This window comes from Esox lucius, chromosome 21 (genome assembly GCF_011004845.1).
Source record: "Esox lucius isolate fEsoLuc1 chromosome 21, fEsoLuc1.pri, whole genome shotgun sequence".
NCBI classification, from domain to species: domain Eukaryota; kingdom Metazoa; phylum Chordata; class Actinopteri; order Esociformes; family Esocidae; genus Esox; species Esox lucius.
The window spans coordinates 5,113,757-5,135,236 of record NC_047589.1 but is presented as its reverse complement, the minus strand read 5'-3'; the positions used below and the strand labels follow the sequence as shown (position 1 = coordinate 5,135,236).

Here is a 21,480-nt window from a genome sequence, read left to right as displayed (position 1 = left end):
CCAAAAGCTACCCCATGTGAATTAAAAGTGGAGTGTGATAAAAATGAGGGAGAAAACAACGAGATTGAGAACCCCAAAGAATACCGTGAACTTGTTGGAAGCTTGATTTATGCAATGACCTGTATCAGACCAGACATTAGCTGGATAGTCAGTAAACTGTCACAAACCCTTGCAAAGCCTAAAACGCATGACTTAGTAGCTGCTAAACATGTCCTGAGATACCTAAAAGGTACAGCTGACTACGAGCTTTGTTTCAAGAAAACAGACAAGACTTTAAGTCTAATAGCATTTAGTGATTCTGACTGGGCATCTTCTGAAGAAGATAGGCGTAGCACTTCAGGTTACTGTTTCAGCCTGACAGAAAAAGGCCCTGTTATTTCATGGAAGTCTAAGAAACAGCCGACAGTGGCACTGTCGACCTGCGAGGCTGAATACATTGGTCTAGCAAACACTACTCAGGAAAGCATGTACCTAACTCAACTGCTAAATGGCATGGACAGTACTGTTTACACTGGCACCACAATGTATGGTGATAATCAGGGGGCCATTGCACTGAGTAGAAATCCAGTGAATAGATCTAGATCTAAGCACATTGATGTGAAATATCACTTTATCCGTGATGCTGTCAGTGAGGGAAGAATAAATATTGTGTACTGCCCAACAGAAGACATGTTGGCAGACGTTTTGACAAAATCTGTATCAAAAATTAAAATTCTAAAGTTCAAATGTTTTCTGTTTGGAAACTAAATATCTGTGATATCATTATACATGGCTTAAGATGATGAGAACAAGTGGGGGTGTTGAGGTTTATGTTCTCATCATTTATGTTATATTATGTTGTTTAATTATGATACTGACTGTTGTATACCCAAAATTGTGCAAGAGTTAATTGTGCGCATGTGTGAAGAGACGGGACTTTTATTTTGACCTGTCTCAAGTAAAAATGTGTAGCCGTATACTCAGTCCCTGCTGCTGTTCCCTCGTGCAGTGATGTTATGCCAGTGCATTGAGATGTAAACTGAAAATGAAACAGTATTAATAGTTATATTTGGAGTGATCTTTGGTGAATGGATGACAACAACATATTGCACATGGACATGGCGGAGAGAAATGAAACCTTAACAGGTCCAACCACCATTGCAGGAGTCCAGTCACTCAGACAGAGGAGGCTTCATATACAATACGACAATGTATTTTTTAGGATTGATTAAAGGCTGACCAATCAGGCCCAATAATGGACATCTTTGGTCAGTCAGTGCTCAGAGGACAACATAAAAACCTTAGATTTGAACTGGATGTACATTATGGAAGCGTATAGTTAACTTAATTCAAATGTTAATGCAATCCCATATTGCATTTTTTATTTTCCACTTTTGCCTGCATTATTTTGGTCAATAGGAAAATTACAATGCAATCATGTGATTTGCTTTTGAATTTTCATGTACTAGTATGTACATTCACTGTCAATATTAAAATATTAATGAAAAGCCATTTGGCTTATCATTTTCAAAGGCATACCCCGCTTTGTGGTTAACTTAATGCCAGGCGATGTTATCAAAGCCCACACGCGTGAATGGACCATGAATATATTTGTAATAATAAATACACATTTAAATTAAGATTCTAAATGTTTTTTCCCACAAATTAGCTTGTTCATTTGAATCACAGACAACAGTGAATCAAACGTTGAGGTACTGACTGACCGTATATAGCAGATTGATTACAAAAACAAACAATCATAAAACATATTGTGCGATTGTTCTGCATAAGTCATAATGATGAATTAATCCAGTTTCCAATTTTGTTTCCTTTTTTTTTTTTTTTTTCTCCCAATCCCACTATAAGACCTTGTGTCTCCGCTACAACAGTCCTGCAGAATGGGGAGAGTATGTGAGGTCTTCTGTCAGGTCACACCCTCTGCCGTGTCATAGATCACCTGAACACAACACACTCACTAGATCACCTGAACACAACACACTCCCTAAATCACCTGAACACAACACACTCCCTAGACCACCTGAACACAGCACACTCCCTAGACCACCTGAACACAGCACACTCCCTAGACCACCTGAACACAACACACTCCCTACACCACCTGAACACAGCACACTCCCTAGATCACCTGAACACAACACACTCCCTAGATCACTGCCACTGAGTCTAGATGGAATCCCATAGTTAAGAGTACTTCCTTGATAAACAAGGAGTTTGGGAATCCAGGTTTCTGAGACACACCTGTCTCCACTAGAGAGGGAAAGAGCACTGGGGGAGTGGTGGCAGGTTTAGGGAGACAACTGTCTCCACTCACACAATCACACAAATAGAGAGGGAAAGAGCACTGGGTGAGTGGTGGCAGGTTTAGGGAGACACAGGAAGAGAAACAGAGGACACAGTAGGGCCAAATGTAACAGAACATTACCAGTGAAGGAAGTGAAACATGTCAATTCTATGTCTATTTACACATCCATTTTAATGTCCATGGTGAATCCAGAAATGGAGACATCCACCGCTATGTAATTATGCCACTAAATAATTCATTACAGATAGTGTATTATCCTTGTTAGAAATCAGCCATTAATGATTGTGTACCCGGTCATCAAGGGAGAGTAATTCAATTATTTATTGCAGCATTTGATGGTCTGTTGTTCATGATGTTACAGACTTGGTCTCCACACACAATGTCTAATGAACTCAATCTCATCTCAAAGAACTTCCGGTCTTACCTCAGCTTTATAGACATAGAGGACAGAATTACTGTAATCCCATTGGCTGATTATTGTTGCACTTTGAATGAGCATGACTTCCTGTGTACAAATAAACAGATGTTCTTTTGTTATCTAAACATAAATAAGCATACATTCATACACATCAACATCCTTCATATTAGTGTATGTACTGCACATGTCTTATGTTTCAGTCCAGGATCAGGTTTTATTCATGGTCTGTAATCTGTTCAGGAAGACAGTTAATTTAATGCTAGATGATCACATCAATACTTGAATATGGGGATTTCCTTTGAGGGCCTGATGCTTCTGTAACCTCAACTTCACTCATATAGACTCATAATGTGGGTTTATATACTTTCATTAACTTTGTAGATACACTTTTATAACATGACAAATGTTTCACGTCACAACCATGATGATGATGACAACAACATAGAAACCTGCATCCCACTGATGGTTTGTATATGAAGCTAAACAGAGTCGGTCCTGGTTGTTCCTTCGATGGAAGATGAGATGCTGCTGAAAGTAGAGTTAAAGTACCAGTAAGGGGCACTCTTCTATCTGGTCTGAAGATCAAAACACAAAACAAAAAAGCACTAAAGAAGACATTGCAGCACCTAAGAGTAGGAGTGTTAACCCTGGTGTCATGTGTGATGTCATGAGAGGCTACATAGCTCTTAGCAGGACTGTTCAATTAGTGCGAGGACACAAAGCTCAAGTATAAACAAGGATTGTATTACAGTTCTAAGGAATTAACAGAAACAGCGTGCCAAATTCAAAAAGGTAACTCAGGGTCAGGTCTACCTTCAACAGAAAACTTAAATGATGCTTCTTCTTGGTGGTAATCCTGATTTCCTTTTCAATCTTTTCAATCTTTTCAATCTTACTTTACTGGGTGTCGTAGCCCGAGGCTATTCCAGTTGTAAGTCCTTCTAATGTCTAGTGGTGTTTCCAGCCTTCCGTATTCCTCGCTGGAAACGATACTGGAGCGTTCTGGTCCTTCCCAGAACGCACAACCCACAGCTTGCCTCCCAAAAAAAAAAACCCACCCCACTAACAGTCTCTAGTCCTTAAAACCCTTCAGGTCATCAGACCCTGATCAGTCTCAGGTGTGTGGGAATGTCATGTTTAGAGGGGTGGAGTTCCAGACTCCACCAGCAGATAGAGCCATAGCTGCTCATGGTTGCAGCCATCTCAGGGGAATGTAGCACCCTACCAGGACACAGCCTCTCGTGACATCACACATGACTAAATGTCCAATCTGGCCCTGTTTTCACCACATCATCCCCAGCTACCAACTTCCTCTTGTTACAGAAAATATAAATCGCCTGTTTTGAACTCCCTCTTCCATGTATGTAAGACGCTCTAAATAGGAGCTATAGCTAAATTACAATATATTGTAAATATTAAAAGACAATAAGGATAATAATGATTATGATGGAGAATGTGATGTCTATGATGATTTCGAATCTTGATTTAAGTTGACCTTTACTGACCAGTGTTCCATGTAATTTTCTCTGCCCCCCAGACACGAGCACAGATAGACCCCAAGGGGTGCTTGAGCCCCTGGCCCTTCTTGTACATCGGTGCCCCCATTCTACCTGCAGGTGTCATTCACTCAGACAGACATGTGTTATCCATCTATGTGATGCACATTGAAACTTATGTGTGTGTAGAAGCTGACGGGTGAATGGCTGCCGGCATATTTGGGGAGCCCTTATTGGTTATTTAAGCCCCATTATATAGGTCTGTGCCCTGACTACGATGATGATGGAGAACATGTGATCTAATTATATTTTCTTATCTTGTTCTAAGTTGACTTCCTCTACTGACCAGTGTTCCATGTCACTGTCTCTTCCCCCTCAACACCTGCAGTAGGTCCCAGCTGTAACAGTTCAGTCACTGTGCAGTCTGACTGAGGGAGGTTTTTGTACGGCTCTGTATCACTGTGTGAACACATCTTTACTGTTGGGATAGTGGTAACTCTGACAGTAGTAATCTCCTGCATCTTCAGTCTGGACTCCACTGATGGTCAGAGTGAAATCACTCCCAGATCCACTGCCACTGAATCTAGATGGAATCCCAGACTGAAGTGTGTTAGCCCAGTAAATTAGGAGTTTAGGAGCTCCTCCAGGTTTCTGTTGGTACCAGGCTAGACGATCGTTGCCATACACATTACTGCTGACTTTACAGTTCATAGTAACTGAATTTCCTGTTAAAACAGATTGAACTGCAGGTGACTGAGTCAGTATGTACTGTCCTCTGGATTCTGTAAAATAAGGACACCCATATTAATGGAATAAAACACAGTAACACATTGTACATAATATATATAATAGCATTGCAATACATCATTCCTTTCTGTAGATTAAATAATTTTTCGACGATACATTTAACAAATCTTACCTTTGAAAAAGAGGACAAGTGTCCAGATGAAGATGGTTATAAAAGTCATGGTTGTTGTGGATTCAGTTGTCATGAAGGACAGCTCTCAGTCATGAAGTGTTAAACTCACAGGGTTATAAACATTCCCAGATCACTGAATCATGTGCTGTCTATACAGACATCATCACTATGCAAATAAGATTCTGGTCTTTTCTCCATTCACCATTATTCAGTAAATATACCCCAAGCAGATCCATCAGTTTAGTCTTACATGGAAATGATTTCATAGTACATGGAAATCTGTAAAGTAAATTATTTTCAACATTTGATGATAACATAAAAACAAGGCAATACAGGTCACATTCCAATACAGTAGTTGACATAAACAAAGCATTCATCTAAGCATGACACAAGATGCATGGCCTGATGACCTTGAACCAAATAGAAGGTAGAGAGAAAGAAAGACCCAGAATGACAGAAGGGGTACTTTAACCAACAACATTCACAGGAAGAGAGAGTGAGGTAGACTTGCTTTTATAAACCTCTGAGAAGAATTTGTAGTCAAACCTGATTTGGTCACATATTCCATATACAGGATGTGATCCCAGATTCTACTTCATAGAGGTGACAGAACAGGAGATGGTAAGAGATCCTGAGCAAAACACAAAAGGACCCTTACATACAGTGTCTATCAGAGTCAGGGGATATTCTTCATCTTCTACATAGGAACCATTTGTTTATTAACATTAAGCCCTGGTAAATAATATCCACTGCTATGTTTATTTACATTAAGCCCTGGTAAATACTATCAACTGCTATGTTTATTAACATTAAGCCCAGGTAAATACTATACACTGCTATGTTTATTAACATTAAGCCCAGGTAAATACTATACACTGCAATAGTGAGTAATATCTTTCCAATTCCAGTCCTAACCATCTAGTCTCGTAACGTTCATTTATCTGATCTAATTTCTCCATTACAATGGTAAAATTATAGCAATGAATTTATATGTATTCAATTTCTGTTTTAGCACTTTGTGTCTTGTCGTAAGATATCATTGGAATGTTAATGTGTAATATAAGTTTATCTAGGGTCTGAAATACAGGACAACATACCATAATTACCCTACCCTATGGTGCCAGGAAGAACAGTTGGGAATGTGTCCCTGGTGGATTGGGGGACTATTTTTCAGGACCATTCATTTGGTCTTTCATTAGGTTAGCTATCCAACCCCCACAACTTTAGTTATAAACCAAAGTAAGTGATTGTAAACGTTCTTTCATGCTTTTTGCTCAGCTTCTCTGTATGCATCTCAGCTCTGGCAAAATCTAAAATTCCTGGAGAACTGTTATCTTTCATATTTCTAATGCAATTGTATACTCAACCTGTATATTTTATCTGTTACAAGATTTTTTTGACTCTTTAGAAGTATCTATAAAACAGCCCAAAATCCAGTTCCACCAATACAAAGTGGTCAAACCCAGTCTCTTTCAGGGATGGGATACTCCTGTCCTCAGGTTGGAGTGGTGTCACTTATTCCTAATCCTAAGCAAAAGGATGAAAACCAGAAGTGTTTGAGATGAATAGCCATGTTCTTTAACTACAGCCACAGCAAATTTAAGAGGTTGTTCCACATCAGGCACTCAGGGATTAATTGTTTTTTCAAAGACAGGCAGACAGGCAGACAGATATATCCACCATTGTCACCCCTGATTTGTTTCACCTGTCTCATTATTGTCTCCACCCCCCACCAGGTGGCGTCTATGTTCCCGTTACCCCTTGTCTGTTTATGTCTGTGTTTTCTGTTCGCCTGCTGCCAGATCGTTTAGTCTTTTCATGTGTTTTCAGCATTTGTTTTCCCATGTTACCTTTTCCCCGTTTTCTGCTCTGCCTTCCCAGTATCGATCCCCTTCCGCATTTACACTTTGCATACTAGTTTGTCATTAAGTCACATTAACCCTCCTGGCCCCCTTAAGTACTAAGGGATTTTCTGACAGATTTTACTACTTGGACATTTTGGGTCCTACATTCATTCTGTAATAGGTTTCATGAAGTATAATATAACTGTGTAATCATTACCCCCTCAGCTACAATAAAAACACATAAAAACCAATTTCTGGGACACCATTTAGAAAATATATGTGTTGGACAGGCAAAAACAATGTTCTACAGAGAACATTTCTGCGATATGGTATGATAATCTTTTTTTGAATCAATAATGAAGTTTAGTTTCAATGGCATTTCCTGTTACCACTATGCCATTACTGTCATATTCCATTGTTTTAGCCTATAACTAATGAAACATTTTAATAATACAAGAACTATGTGTTCCCCTCAAACATTTGGATTTACCGCCTTTGATATCAAACTGTATTTCATTATTTTGACAGAGACACTTCATTCTGTTTTGATGTAATGACACGAAACGGCCACCAGCTGGCAGCATAGGACCGGTAGCGCAGTTTGTATTTACTTGTCGTTTTAAAATCCGTAAGATACCCACATTTTTTCCAAATGCCAAAGAACATCCCCAATGTATGTTGACAGAACATTTTTTTTATATCATATTTACAAAAGAAACGATGTAATATGGTGCTATAAATCATAAATAGCGACATACTTGTAATCCGGATGTGTCTTGACACAGTCGCCTGTCAGAGCTGAGTGGTCACTGTCATTTCCTGGACAAATTCCCTTTCCTCAGCCCGTTGATGATGGTCAAATATAAGTTCTGAAATGTTTTGGGTTGAAAACAAAGAGCTATTTTGCATAAATGGAACAAAAACTACATTGGTAATCGCTATTATTGACATAACCCTAACCCATTATTCCTACATCATAGAGGTCATGTTTCCAGGCGTTATGGCATACTAGAAGCGTCATTTCTAATTGGGCAACGAGGACTTACAAACAAAGGAAGAGTTGAATTCTCCATTTAAAGACGCACGTAATGGTGGTCACTTTGGTGCAAATCCACTTTGTCCTCATGCAAGCTGTGATCACCATAAGAACACAGTGTACCAATCTCTTTAATAATAATAATAATAATACATGGGATTTATATAGCGCTTTTCAATGACCCAAAGACGCTTTACAAAAACAAGCAAAACAAAGAACACTGAGAAATAAAATATACAACAACAAAGGGGCTATGGGAAGGCTTGTTTAAACAGAAATGGCTTAAGGCGGAGTCGGAAGGTGTTAAGAGAGTCAGAGTCAAGGATGGATTGTGGCAGTGAGTTCCAGAGCCGGGGAGCAACCCTGGAAAATGCCCTATCACCAAAGCTCCGTAGCTTGGATCTGGGGATGATGAGGTGGCCTGCTGTACAAGAGCGGAGTGAGCGTGAAGGTTGATAGTGTTGAAGAAGGTCCGAGAGGTAGGGGGGAGCAAGTTTGTGGAGGGCTTTGTAAGTCAGGAGGAGTATTTTGTATTCAATGCGCTGTTTGACAGGGAGCCAGTGAAGCTCACAGAGGATGGGGGTGATGTGCTGCCAGGACTTTGAATGAGTAAGAAGCCTCGCAGCAGAGTTTTGAACCATTTGGAGCTTATGGAGGTTTGAGGAGTTGATGCCGGACAAGAGGGAGTTACAATAGTCAAGACGGGAGGAGATGAATGCATGAATCAGAGTTTCAGCTGCAGGTGGGGGGAGGGAGGATTTGAGTTTTGCAATGTTACGAAGATGAAAGAAAGATGATTTGACAGTATGTTTAATGTGTTGCTCGAAACAGAGGGTGGAGTCAAGGATGACCCCAAGGTTGCGAGCACAGGGGGAAGGAGAAACTACAGTGTTGTCAATGGTGAGAGAGAATGTGCCAGTTTTACTAAGGGTGGATTTGGTGCCAATGAGAAGAAGTTCTGTTTTTTCACTGTTGAGTTTGAGGAAGTTGTGATGCATCCATTTTTTTATTTCAGAGAGACATGATTCAATATGGGCCAGAGGTGGGTTGGTGAGAGATTTGGTGCTGAGATAAATCTGTGTGTCATCAGCGTAGCAGTGGAAATTAAGGTTGAAGTGGCGGAGGATCTGACCAAGGGGGAGGATGTAAATAATGAAGAGTAAGGGACCCAGAACAGAGCCCTGGGGGACCCCCTGCGTGACTGTAGATATTTCAGATTTTTGGTGACTGAGGGAGATGTAATGGGTTCGATTTGTGAGGTAGGTTTGCAGCCAGGAGAGTGCGGTTCCCTCAACACCCAGACCCCTGAGCCTGGTGAGGAGGATCTGGTGGCTCACGGTGTCAATTGCGGCACTCAGATCCAGGAGAATCAGGATGTTGAGGGAACCAGCATCAGCAGAGATGAGGAGGTCATTGACAACTTTGAGTAGTGCAGTCTCTGTGCTGTGGAGTGGGCGGAAACCAGACTGGAGGGGTTCAAACAGGTCATTGTGAAGCAGGTGTTGTTGGAGTTGAGAGGCAACCGTCCTTTCCAGGGTTTTGGCAAGGAAGGGGAGGTTGGATATCGGGCGGAAATTGTTCAGGATGGTGGTATCTAGTCCAGGCTTCTTTAAGATGGGAGTGACAGCAGCAGTTTTATAGATGGACGGGACAATGCCATGGGTGAGGGATAGGTTAATGATGCGTGTGATGTAGGGACAGAGTGCAGGCAGGCAGGCTTTAATGAGAGAGGCTGGAATGGGATCAAGGGAACAGGAAGTTGTTTTGGACGAGAGTATAATTTTGGTGATATAGTCAGAGTCAATGGGGGAAAATGTATGAAGGTGAGTGCGAAGGACAGGCGGTGGACAGAGTGAGTAATCAGCGGTTGGAGAAAGGGAACAGGGAAACTGACCTAACAGTGATGCATTGATTTTTTTGATTTTGTCTTTGAAGAATGAAAGGAAAGTGCTGGCAGGGAGAGTATGTGAGGTATGGTTGTTATGGCGAGGCTGAAGTAGCTTGTTGACTGTTGAGAATAAGGTATGTGAGTTCATATTAGAGCTACTGATAATGTTGCAGAAGTAGGAGGACCGAGCAGTACTGAGGGCATCTCTGTATGTAGAGAAGTGATGTTTGTATGCTTCGGTGTGAATAGTGAGCCCCGTTGATCTAGCCAGGCGTTCCAGGCGTCTGCCAACCTGCTTCAGAGAACGGAGCTCAGGAGTAAACCAGGGAGATGAAGTGGTGAATGAAACATGCTTAGCTCTAAGTGGTGCCAGAGTGTTAAGGGAGGAAGAGAGAGCGCTGTTGAACTGATTTGCCAGATCATCAGGGTTGTTGGGAGCATGTTCCAGGGGTAGTGCAGAGCAAATGGCAGTGGAGAGATGGAGAGGGTCGACAGCTTTGATATTACGGAAGGAGATTAGACGCTTATCAGTGTTGTGGGGTATTTTGGAGGAGAAAGAAAAATGTAAAATCTTGTGATCAGACAGGGGGAAAACAGAAGGGGAAATATCTGAGAGGTTAAGGCCAACAGAGCAGACAAGGTCGAGTGTGTGGCCCTTAATGTGAGTGGGGAAATGGACGTGCTGGGTGATATTAAAACAGTCCAATACAGCAATAAAATCAGAGGCAAGTTTGGAGTTTGGTGTGTCAACATGAATATTCATATCACCGAGCAGGAGTAGGTGGGGTGAGGAAGGAGTAATGATTGTGAGTAGGTCTGCTAGATCAGATACAAATGATTCGTTGTGTTTTGGGGGACGATATATAAGAATGGTGGTCAGCGAGCATGATGCTTTGAAAGCAATGTATTCAAATGAGGAGAATGAGGTAAATGACAGTTCAGTTAATTTGTTAGTGGAATTGTATAATACAGCTAGGCCACCACCACGACCAGTGAGACGGGGGTGGCACAGATAATTGTAACCAGGGGGAGTAGCTAAATTGAGTGATAAAAAATCATCTGTCAGTTGCCAGGTTTCCGTGAGAAAAAAGTCCAGTTTGTTATCCAGTATTAATTCATGTAGCAGTGGAGCTTTATTGTTAATAGAACGGGTGTTGAGGAGAGCAAGATTGGTAGTTCGACAGGGTGCAGTGGGGGTGCAGATGGTCATAGGTTGGAGGGGGCGAAGAAAAGAATGATTTATAGATCGATATGGAGGGTATCTAGGAGGACGGGACTGAGACCATATGGAGATTATGTTGCTATAGGTGTTAGAGTTGGTAGACCAGTTACGTCGGGAGCCTCGATGTTGATAGAGACGTCTACAGAAAATGCCAGACGCACGGGCACGCTGGGTTACAACAGGAGGAGGTGGGTAGTTGTTATTCAAAGCTAGTAGATCCAAACGGGAGTAGAATATTATAGGAGGACGAATGTTGGGTGTGAGCCTTAATAATCCAGGGTACAATGTCAACAGCAGAAGCAGGTGGAGGTATGGTTGCTGATACATGGCAAAGATTATGGATCCAGTTGAGTTGTCAGAACAATCACACGGAAACACAAGACAGACTATAAAACCAACCTAGCCAGTACCAGACCCTGGCTGCTAAAAGACCCCACAGCACACACAGCCCTCACCAGTAGACAACAGACAAAAAGACAGTGGTGACTTACTCAGAGTAAGTCGTCTGCTGGAGCCCAGGTCACAACAAACAGGTGAAGACCAGGATGACACAACGCAGGCCAAAGAGGGATATATGAACTGTAGAGCTAACCAGCCAGCAATGTGGTAGTCTGGAGGAAAGTATGAGCCAATCAAGTTTAAAACGTGTTTCAGGTGAAATCCGGTGTGATGTTGATGTTATCAAAATGCAGAGGTGTCCATTGAAGTGGAATAAAATCGGAAGTCCTTCAACACAGTTCAACGCGGTTGTAACATTAGCGTTTCGGCTACCCAGCTCACAAACCACGCCAAGATTAGCTACTAGCTTTATGATGTTAGTGATTTTTCAAAACGAGGCAAAAACGAGGCAGTCGACTGATGTCCAACTTCACATCCAGAATAGCCAGAGGGTAAAGACAATAACATAAAGCAAACTCATAAAAACAAAAGACAAACAATACGTTACAAGGACAGTTTCTAAGGAAAAGCGGCAATTCAGAAACAACGCCAGCAGATACTCTCCCCGGAAGTCAAACGGACAAACGAACAAACGGGTGATGTCACAGAAGGGCTACAGTCGCCCTGAGACATAGAACCAAACACACACAGAGACAGACCTCCCTCAGTGCCCTGTTCTTTGTCAGAATGCCTAGATATTACCTAAAGTCAGTCATATGATTCTAGTAAATACTTTTCTGGATATTTATGGAAATGTACACTATGCGTTAGTCAGAGGTGGCTACTTGATGAAACTCTACTATTTCCTCATGCAGGCTGTGATCGCCATAGGAACAAAAACTAGGAATGGATCGCTTTGTTAGAATGTCTAGATCTTTATCTAAAAGAAAATGGACAATTCTAGTTATTCAGTTCTGGATATTTATAGAAATGTAGCCTACACTACGCGCTCCGGTTGGTGACCAGTTTTGGTGGTCTACTTTTGGCTGTGAGTCTCATAGGAACACAAACTACATACGGATCGCTTTGTTGGAATGTCTGGATATTAGATAAGATTGATTCTAGTTATTACAGTTCAGTTCTGGATATTTATAGACATGTACACTATGGCTCAGTCAGCGTTGGCAGGTTTTGGTACAACTCTACTTTTGCATCAAGCAGGCTGTGATCCCCATAGGAACAAGAACTATGTACCAATCGCTTTGTTAGAGTGTCTGGATATTAGCTAAAATCAACCATGTGAGTCTAGTGATTACTGGTCTGGATATTTATAGACATGTACACTATGGCTCAGTCAGCAGTTGCCAGTTTTGATGCAACTCTACTTTTTCCTCACACAGGCTGTGATCCCCACAAGAACAGGAAGAGGAGCTGCGGTGCCATTACGTTACAGTGGAGGTAGGGGCTTATCATGGACTCCTCTTTGATTCCGAATTCTTAATCTAGCTATGCCTAACACGAGGAAGTGACTGGCTGATCCAGTTACAGGCAGCGGGCAGAGTCTGTGTGTGGCAGTATGTGTAAGGACACACGTCCGTGTGCACGTGTCCACAGCAGGCTTACAGGTCAGTATGGAATATCTGGCTCTCCTATCAATCATGCCCTGATCTCTTCAGCTGTATGGGAATGTGTTGAGCAGCAGGATTCCTGGAACACAGCTGCCGCATGGAGGTCCCCCGTCCAGACGCCTGGCCCAGCGGAAGCCTCCACCCCCACCAGGCTGCGTACCAGACCTACCAACAGTACCCCAACATGAACAGTCAGCACAGCCAGGATCATGCACACCCCGGTGGTCCACATGAACCAGAGACCGTGGTTGAAACCCCCGGACCCCACCGACAATGTTTTCAAATTCTTTGTGATTTGCCTGATCTGAGGGAAATATGACTGCGCCTTCCACCCTGTCCACCATTAGGAACATATATTGTTTTTTATTCATACTACCAACATATTTAGAAAATTCATATAAACACAACAAATAAATTGTATTCTCTGTAAAATGAAAATGATAGCCCAATCCAAATTAAAAATAACATGTTGATTTATTTTGTAGCATAGTGTATGACTTTCATATATCCCAAAAAAATGACTGCCATTTGAAAGGTAGCACAAGGTCTTACAACCTGAAACCTCACTGTTACACAAACCTTCTGGAAAACGGTTCAATTCCTTACAAACTGCTTTCCTCTGCTCCAACGCATCCTTTGACTCTTGCCCCATTACAGATGGGAAATGTTATTGTCCATGTCTACCCAAACGTCACGTTGTTGTTTTGGTTCTGTGTTTCATTTTGTTTCTGTCCAATGTTATTTTATCAAGTATTCTGTTTCCTTCCTGTCCATATTGTTCCATTTGCCCCAGTGAGCATGCTTTAAAATAATGACCTCAGTTGATTACGCTGAATAATAATATTAGCTACGCGCGGTGTGTCGGCCTTGTCGTGGATCGATGAGCTTTTCCCAGTTAACTGGTGTTTCTCACGTTCAGCTGGTGGAGAACGCAACGTACACATATGAGCTGCTGTTCTACAAAGCCATAGAGGAGCATCCGGATGATGTTGGCTCTGCCACTGAGAAGTCCAGGCACATGGTGCTCAAGGTTTGCTACTTCAAAAATGGTTTTCAGAACATGTTTGATTCCTTGCTCCTTAGCAGTAATTTAATTAAATTGGGTCAAAATCAATGCAGTACCTCCTAGGCACGGCTCTGGACAACGCCAGCAGCCGGCGCCCCAGGCAACCCCAAAGTCGAGGAGCAGGCTGGTCTGGACGACGATCGTAGAAATCAGCTGTCAAGGATGGGTCACAGATGTCTGCTGCTTGGACCTAGTTGCGATCCTCAGGGCCATACCCTGCTCAGTCCACTAGGTACTGGACCCGACCTGTTCCTCGTGTGGAGGAATGGTGCAGGGAGTTTTGAGTATCATCCACCCAGGGAAGAAAGTGTGTTCACTCACCTGGACGTTCCATGTATTAGGACCAGAGGAACCTTCCCAGCTCTTTATTAGTACGCTCCGCCTGCCCGTTAGTCTGTGGGTGATACCCGGATGTGAGGCTGACCACGACCCCCAGCCTGGACATGAAGGCTTTCCAGACACGGGATGTAAACTGGGGTCCGTCACAATGTCCTCCGGAAGCCCAAACAGCCAGAAAACCTGCTGAAATAATATGTCAGTGGCCTGCAGGGCAGAGGGGAGGCCGGGTAGTGGGATGAATCTGACCATCTTAGAGAACCTGTCCACCACCACAGTGATGGTGGTTTTCCCCTCTGCAGGTGGAAGGTCTGTGATGAAGTCCACTGACAGGTGTGACCAAGGCCACTGAGGTACTGGGAGGGGGTGGAGCTTCCCCACTGGAGCCCTTCACCACCCCAGTGGGCCTGGCGGGGGTTGAGGCGCCACGCTGCTCTGATGTACTCAAGGTTCCTTTGGTCTGTTAGGACAGTGGAGAGGAAATACAACGTCTCCCGGGCCCCTCTAGCCAGTCTCCACTCCTCCAGTGATAACTTGACCACCAGTAGCTCTCGGTCACCCAGGTCGTAGTTCCTCTCCACAGCAGACAGTTTGTTGGAATAGGAGGTACAGGGGTGTAGCCGGGGGGGGGTTTCTGTGGTGCTGGGAGAGGACCGCCCCCACCCCGACCTCCGACACATCCACCTCCACAGTGAAGGGCGTAAGGGGGTCTGGATGTTTCAGGAGGGGTGCCGTTGTGACCCAGTCCTTAAGATGGAGGAACACCCTCTCCACGTCTGGGGAGCTGTAATCATCGAGATTGGAACAAAAAAGGCTTGAAATGTTTCACTTGATGTGTAACGAATCTAGAATATATGAAGGTGTCACTTTTTGATTTGAATCAAGGAAAACAATATTCCACAATATTCTAATTATTTGGGATGTGACTGTATATGTCATCCAAGGCCCAGAATTCTGTCTCTGTGTCTGCAGGAGTCTGAATATACTGACATTTACATTCTGAAAATAGAATGAACACAGTCACATGAAAGACATTTAAAATCATGTGTTCACTAGTTATGTGTAAAAACAATAATGTTACTATATAAATGACTTTCTGTAGAAGTAACTACTTGAAAGCAGAAAGCCAGATTACAATGGTTGTAATAGTCATGGTTGTTGTGGGTTCAGTTGTCATGAAGGACAGATCTCAGTCATGAAGTGTTCAACTCACAGGGTTATAAACACTATAAGAGCCTCTTGGTAGATGCGTTATGCATATTATTGTGTCTAATCAATTTCAGTGCAGGATCCCATTATTAGAATGTCTTTGACATTTTATAACTTCAAACAGGTCATATTATTTTAAGGTCAGTAATATATTTTTAATTGTATGACTCACAATAAGATTTGTATTCTGTTGATCAAATATAACTGGTCACCCAAGACTGGCCTCTGTTATAAGTTCCTCAAATGAATCAGGTTCATACTCATACTCATACATACTTCTCTAAATGTATGTTGGTATGATTCTTCTGATAGTGTTGTCAGTCCTCTGTGAATTTACCTAAACTGTTATATCAGAGACCCACATCTTTAATAAAGGAATATACAACATGGATCACAATTATCATGGCTGTTCTCTTTATGGACCATATGGAGGAATACAAACACGGAATCTAATAATGGACTGTACCTACAGGATAGAGGAATACCAGATAAACAGTAGAAGGAACAAATATAAATATCTGGATTAAAATATATATTTCCTTTTATAGAAACAGTCCATACGAAATGTATTTTCTATCTGGGAAGGTATTAAAATATATTTGTATTAAATGTGATTCTACATGAGTGATATTCACTGTTAGAGCTGTATCATCACAGAGAGGTTTGTGTATGAGCAGTAATAGGGATTGTATCACTGTGGAGGACTTTTGGTAGCGGCACCAGACTTGATGTTGGAAGTAAGTAAACAAGACAATTAACTTCTTTATTTACCTTTTGATATTTGTTCCATGTTTTGGTCTTATTTTTTTAATTTGGCCTTGATATTGAGGATTTAAAAATGTTTCATTGATCTAGAATATTTACAATTTCTTATTATAATGAGGCACATTTAAATATGAATGTTATTCGATCTACTTAATTTGATCTAAATGTATGTGCATTGTTTTAAAAGTACGGAATCAGCTTACATTTTCTATTAATTGTATGAATAAATATACTGTATAGATATGGATATGTTTTAAAAGATTGGTTTTTGTTCAGTGTTAGGGAAGGCAAAATATAAATAATTCATTGCAAATTTGGAAGATGATGAGGTTATTTTGTTAATAATATAGTCAATTTCATTATTTGAACCTCAGTCTAAAGACATTCAGCTTGTCTGATGAGCAGGAGGTTTTTGTATGAGCAGTAATAGGGATTGTATCACTGTGGTACACTTTTGGTGGCGGCACCAGACTTGATGTTGGAAGTAAGTAAACAAGGTCTTCTTTATATTTGTTTATCATTGGAAGGTTTTAGGTTTCTCACTTTGTGTGAGAAAATATGTTCACATTTTAGAATTGGAGAACTTTTTTCTATTTTGCTTTCCATTTAGCATTTCTATTAAATAATACTAAATACAATGTTTGAAAACGATAAATTGTTAGTTTCTTTGGGTCTGATTAGTATTATTGAAGCCTTAAAAACATAATGTGTCGGTTATTGAAGTTTATAGTTGTTTTGTGAACGGGACTCAATAGTTAAGGAGTAAAATAAATAATTGTATACTTGCATTTTTCATAAATCTGCTTTGTATAGTAATCATTTCATTACATATGCTCTTACCTTTCATCAATTATAATAAAGCAATACACATTAATTCAAGATTATAATTGATGAAAGGAGATGTGTTTTAGCCGTTAGTTAGTGAAGTTTATGTGTTTTTTCCCCCCAGGTAACACTGCTCCCACCCTGACCATCCTGCCCCCCTCTAGTGAGGAGCTGTCCAGTACAACAACAGCCACACTGATGTGTCTGGCCAACAAGGGCTTCCCCTCAGACTGGACCTTGAGTTGGAAAGTGGACGGGAACAACAAGAATCAGAAGTCCAGTTCCAAGGTCCTGGAGAAGGATGGTCTGTACAGCTGGAGCAGCACCCTGACTCTCACTGCCCAGGAGTGGAACAAGATGGGAGAGGTGACCTGTGAAGCCCAGAAGAGCTCCCAGACTCCAGTCATCAAGACCCTGAGGAGGGATGATTGTTCTGGTTAGGACCTGTCTGTCACATAACCCTGTGAAGAGAGGCTGCTGGTTCTTTGGCTTTTACTCTGTTTTGACATCAGATGTTTTGTCTTATTGATCACTTTCATGTAGACTAACAGTGAGCTTTGCATGAGTTCATGTGTCCATCCTCTCTGTAGATGGACATTTGATAGATATGATATGGTCTGCTTGTACTGTTATAACATACATTTGCTTTTATGCGTTGCTGAAAATAAAGATTTCCCTTTGTAGGAAAGATAAGTTGTTGTCTTTCATTAAATTCAAGTATATTTTATTTGCAAATATTGTATGATAATTAAATAATAATAAAGCCAGATGTGGTTTATTTGAAAAGTTAAATGTCTTAGCTTATTATTCATGTTCTTACTTGGAACCTCATTGTCATCAATAAATTGTTCATACTAACACAATATATATTAAATGGTCACAATTTATGCATTGATGAATAGATAAAAATAAAGATTTCCCTTAGTAGAAAATGTATGTTGTTTCATTGAATTCAAATTTACTTTATCTCCAAATATTGAATGACAAATAAATAATAATAAATCCAAGTTCATATGTCTTAGCTTATTGTTTATGTCCTTACCTGGAAGATACAAACATTTTCACATATTAACAGCAAATGTCTGGCCACATGTTGACATGTACTCTTTGCATTAATCTATTTCTGAATGTTTTTGATATTCTTGAATAAAGGACATGACTGAATAGACTTAAAGTAGAATAAGAACAATTAATCAATACCTTGGTCTCTCAAAAGTGTGATAATCACACCTGCATTTAGCTATATGTATTTTATAACTCATATCACAACTTAAAGATAGTGACAGTTTTCTCTACCTCCAACCTCCTGGGAACAGGGTGAACATCTGGTGACAGTGCTGCTCTATTCTGGGACATGTAGAACCACCCAACCCTGTCTATGTAAATCTTAGTTTCACTCCCACAGCCACCAGTCCAACAGTTGAGAATGTTCAAATTCTGAAATCCCCTCAATGGGTCCAGATGTGAGGGACTGCTTTTAAACTCTGTGGTGGATTTAGGGATGGAGACATACCAGATATGCCACTAAGTAATTAATTACAGATAACATGTGTATTATCCTTCATAGTGGACAGTGTATATACAGTACATGTGTCCTGTGGTTCAGACCAGCATAATGTCACATCCTGGCATAGCAGGCTTGTCGTGCCAGTGAGATCCAATGCCCTCTCTCCCTGGTTTGGATCACAGACACCTGTTCTGTTGTTAATCACCCTCACCTGTTTCCATAATCACTGTTCCTATGTAAGTTCCTCCATTCCCAGTGTGTCTGGTCTGTCTTTGTTTGGTGTACACTTTCTTTTTCAGTCTTTTATTCTTGTTTCCTTTGATTATAGTTCAAATTATTATATTAAATGTCCCTGTTGTCTCTGCGCTTGTGTCCTGCCTCATCAACTGTGACAAGAAACCTGTTCATGACAGTTCATTAAATGCTAGATGATGACCTTCACTCATGTAGTCTGATAATGTGTGTTTCAATACTTTCATTAACTTTGTAGATGCACTTTCAGAACATGACAAATGTATCACGTCACAACCATGATGATGATGACAACAACATAGGAACCTGCATCCCACTGAGTTTGTATTTGAAGCTAAACAGAGTCGGTCCTGGTTGGTCCCTGGATGGAAGATTAGATGCTGCTGAATGGAGAGTTGGAGGGCTAGTAAAAGGGTAGTCTTCTATCTGCTATGAAGATCAAAACACAAAAGCACTGAAGAAGATATTGGCTTGTATGGGCGCTTACTTTTTCATGGGAGAGTAAAATGGTGTCTTGGCTCTAAAGATTTTGCAGCATTTATCCTAAGAGTAGGGGTGTAAATCCTGGTGCCATGGCTATATGTCCAATCTGGCCCTCTTATGACCACATCATCCCCAGCTAGCAACTTACTGTTATATATTTAATTGATTAAAATAACTAAGAATTACAATATTTTTAATATAATATTAATAATAATGACTAAATGATGATAATGATGATGGAGAAAATGTGATCTCCCAGGCCCACTCCCACTGAATCTAGATGGGGTCCCAGAATGGAGTGTGTTTGCTGAATGGATCATGAGTTTGGGGTTTTGTCCTAGTTTCTGTTGGTACCAGGATAGACACTGATGGCCCCATGACTGTCCATTGGTACAATTACCATCCACATTACTGCTGGTTCTACATTTCAGAGAGACTGTCTGTCCTGGGAGAACAGATTCAACTGCAGGAGTCTGAGTCACAGTGACCTGAAAAAATGAACTACAGTAACAATATATCCCATATATACATAATAACTCTTAACATTATTCCTTTGTGTAGATTAAATTACTTTTCAACAATACATTCAAAAAAAATTACCCATGAATTAGAGAGCAAGTGTCCAGATGAAGATGGTTATAATAGTCAATGATTGTTATGTGTTTAGTTGTCATGAAGGACAGCTCTCTGTCATGAAGTGTTAACATTCCGTACAAAGCTATTTTGTAGGATAAACCTTTCTTATTGGAGGATAATGGACTGTGTAATGGTTGGCTATGATCACTGACCGCCTCATATGTGTCCAGGCATAAAAGACTGTGTTAACTTCACAATTACTGAAGAACATATAAGAACAATGGAAGATCAACATCTTGGACGCATGCTGAATAAAGATAGTTCCCCTCTTACAACCGGTTGCATTTATTTTGTTTATGGATCAAAAATGGACAGAATCAAACACTGGGTGTGAATATGAGTACGAATGACATTATATCCATCCATCTTCTTCCGCTTATCCGGGGCCGGGTCGCGGGGGCAGCAGTCTAAGCAGGGATGCTGTGATGGCAATTTTATCGATCAGAACTCTTTAAGAAGGAAGTACAGAGACGAAATACTCTTGGCACAAATTAACAGTTTATTTATTATTTGCAAATAAGAAAGACGCGTCCAACGCTTACAAACATAATCATTCGAGGAGTCTCTGACTCAAAAATGCACAATCCGTATTTATTACATAGAAAAAGGGGTGTGGTAAGATGCTGCCATCTGTCTTGTCACTTAAGAGTTTACCCAAAGGGCGGGCTGTCCCCCCACCTTATCCTTCTCAATTCCTGAGGAGACACAATGTCTGGATAGTCAACAGAGACACTAAAGGGTTATTCAGATTTACGAGCACCCCTTTAAACCATCCGTGCCGGTCAAGGATGTCTCCTATTCAAACACCAGAACCCTCTCTGCATCTTTAACTAGTAATTCATTCATACATGTATAGGACGACAAAGAATACATCCTTCTTCTAGGCAGGAGGACATGGCCCAAATACGTAATAATCCTCTGATATTATACAGACGTGTGTCACAATCAAAATACAGATTTACATATCAGCCAATAGAAAGACAGACGTTTCTCAAATGCACCTTAGTTCAAAATTTCCATAACAATGCCCAGACATCCCTCTCCCTAGACACTTCCTCCAGCTCTTCGGGGGGGACACCGAGGCATTCCCAGGCCAGCCGGGAGACATAGTCCCTCCAGCGTGTCCTAGGTCTTCCCCGGGGTCTCCTCCCGGTGGGACGGAACCGGAAAACCTTCCCAGGAAGGCGTTCCGGAGGCATCCGGAGCAGCGGCTCTACTCTGGAGCAGCGGCTCTACTCTGAGCTCCTCCTGGGTGACCGAGCTTCTCACC

General features: G+C 41.3%; 1 protein-coding gene, 1 long non-coding RNA gene and 1 gene segment (V, D, J or C); 2 read left to right on the top strand and 1 right to left on the bottom strand.

Moving 5' to 3' along the window:
• Positions 1 to 16,284, top strand: part of LOC117593619 — a 28,161-nt gene extending 11,877 nt beyond the window's left edge. The window contains exons 1-5 of one of the 2 annotated variants that reach the window (XM_034289347.1): positions 7,988 to 8,073; positions 12,904 to 12,961; positions 13,052 to 13,128; positions 14,051 to 14,161; positions 14,261 to 16,284. In XM_034289347.1, the coding sequence (XP_034145238.1) occupies positions 8,068 to 8,073; positions 12,904 to 12,961; positions 13,052 to 13,128; positions 14,051 to 14,161; positions 14,261 to 14,569 (561 nt within the window). In that variant the 5' untranslated portion in view covers positions 7,988 to 8,067 and the 3' untranslated portion in view covers positions 14,570 to 16,284. Of the gene's footprint in view, positions 1 to 7,987; positions 8,074 to 12,903; positions 12,962 to 13,051; positions 13,129 to 14,050; positions 14,162 to 14,250 lie in introns of those variants that run through there. The other variant, XM_034289348.1, reaches the window with a different exon arrangement.
• Positions 16,285 to 16,851: 567 nt separating this feature from the next.
• LOC117593622 lies at positions 16,852 to 18,025 on the top strand. The segment is given in 2 exon segments: positions 16,852 to 16,991; positions 17,457 to 18,025. A coding segment is annotated over 1 exon segment (243 nt).
• Positions 18,026 to 19,907: 1,882 nt separating this feature from the next.
• LOC117593630 overlaps positions 19,908 to 21,480 on the bottom strand; it is a 54,147-nt gene continuing 52,574 nt past the window's right edge. The window contains exon 3 of the long non-coding RNA XR_004575080.1: positions 19,908 to 20,062. This is a non-coding gene — a long non-coding RNA (uncharacterized LOC117593630). The remainder of the gene's footprint in view (positions 20,063 to 21,480) is intronic.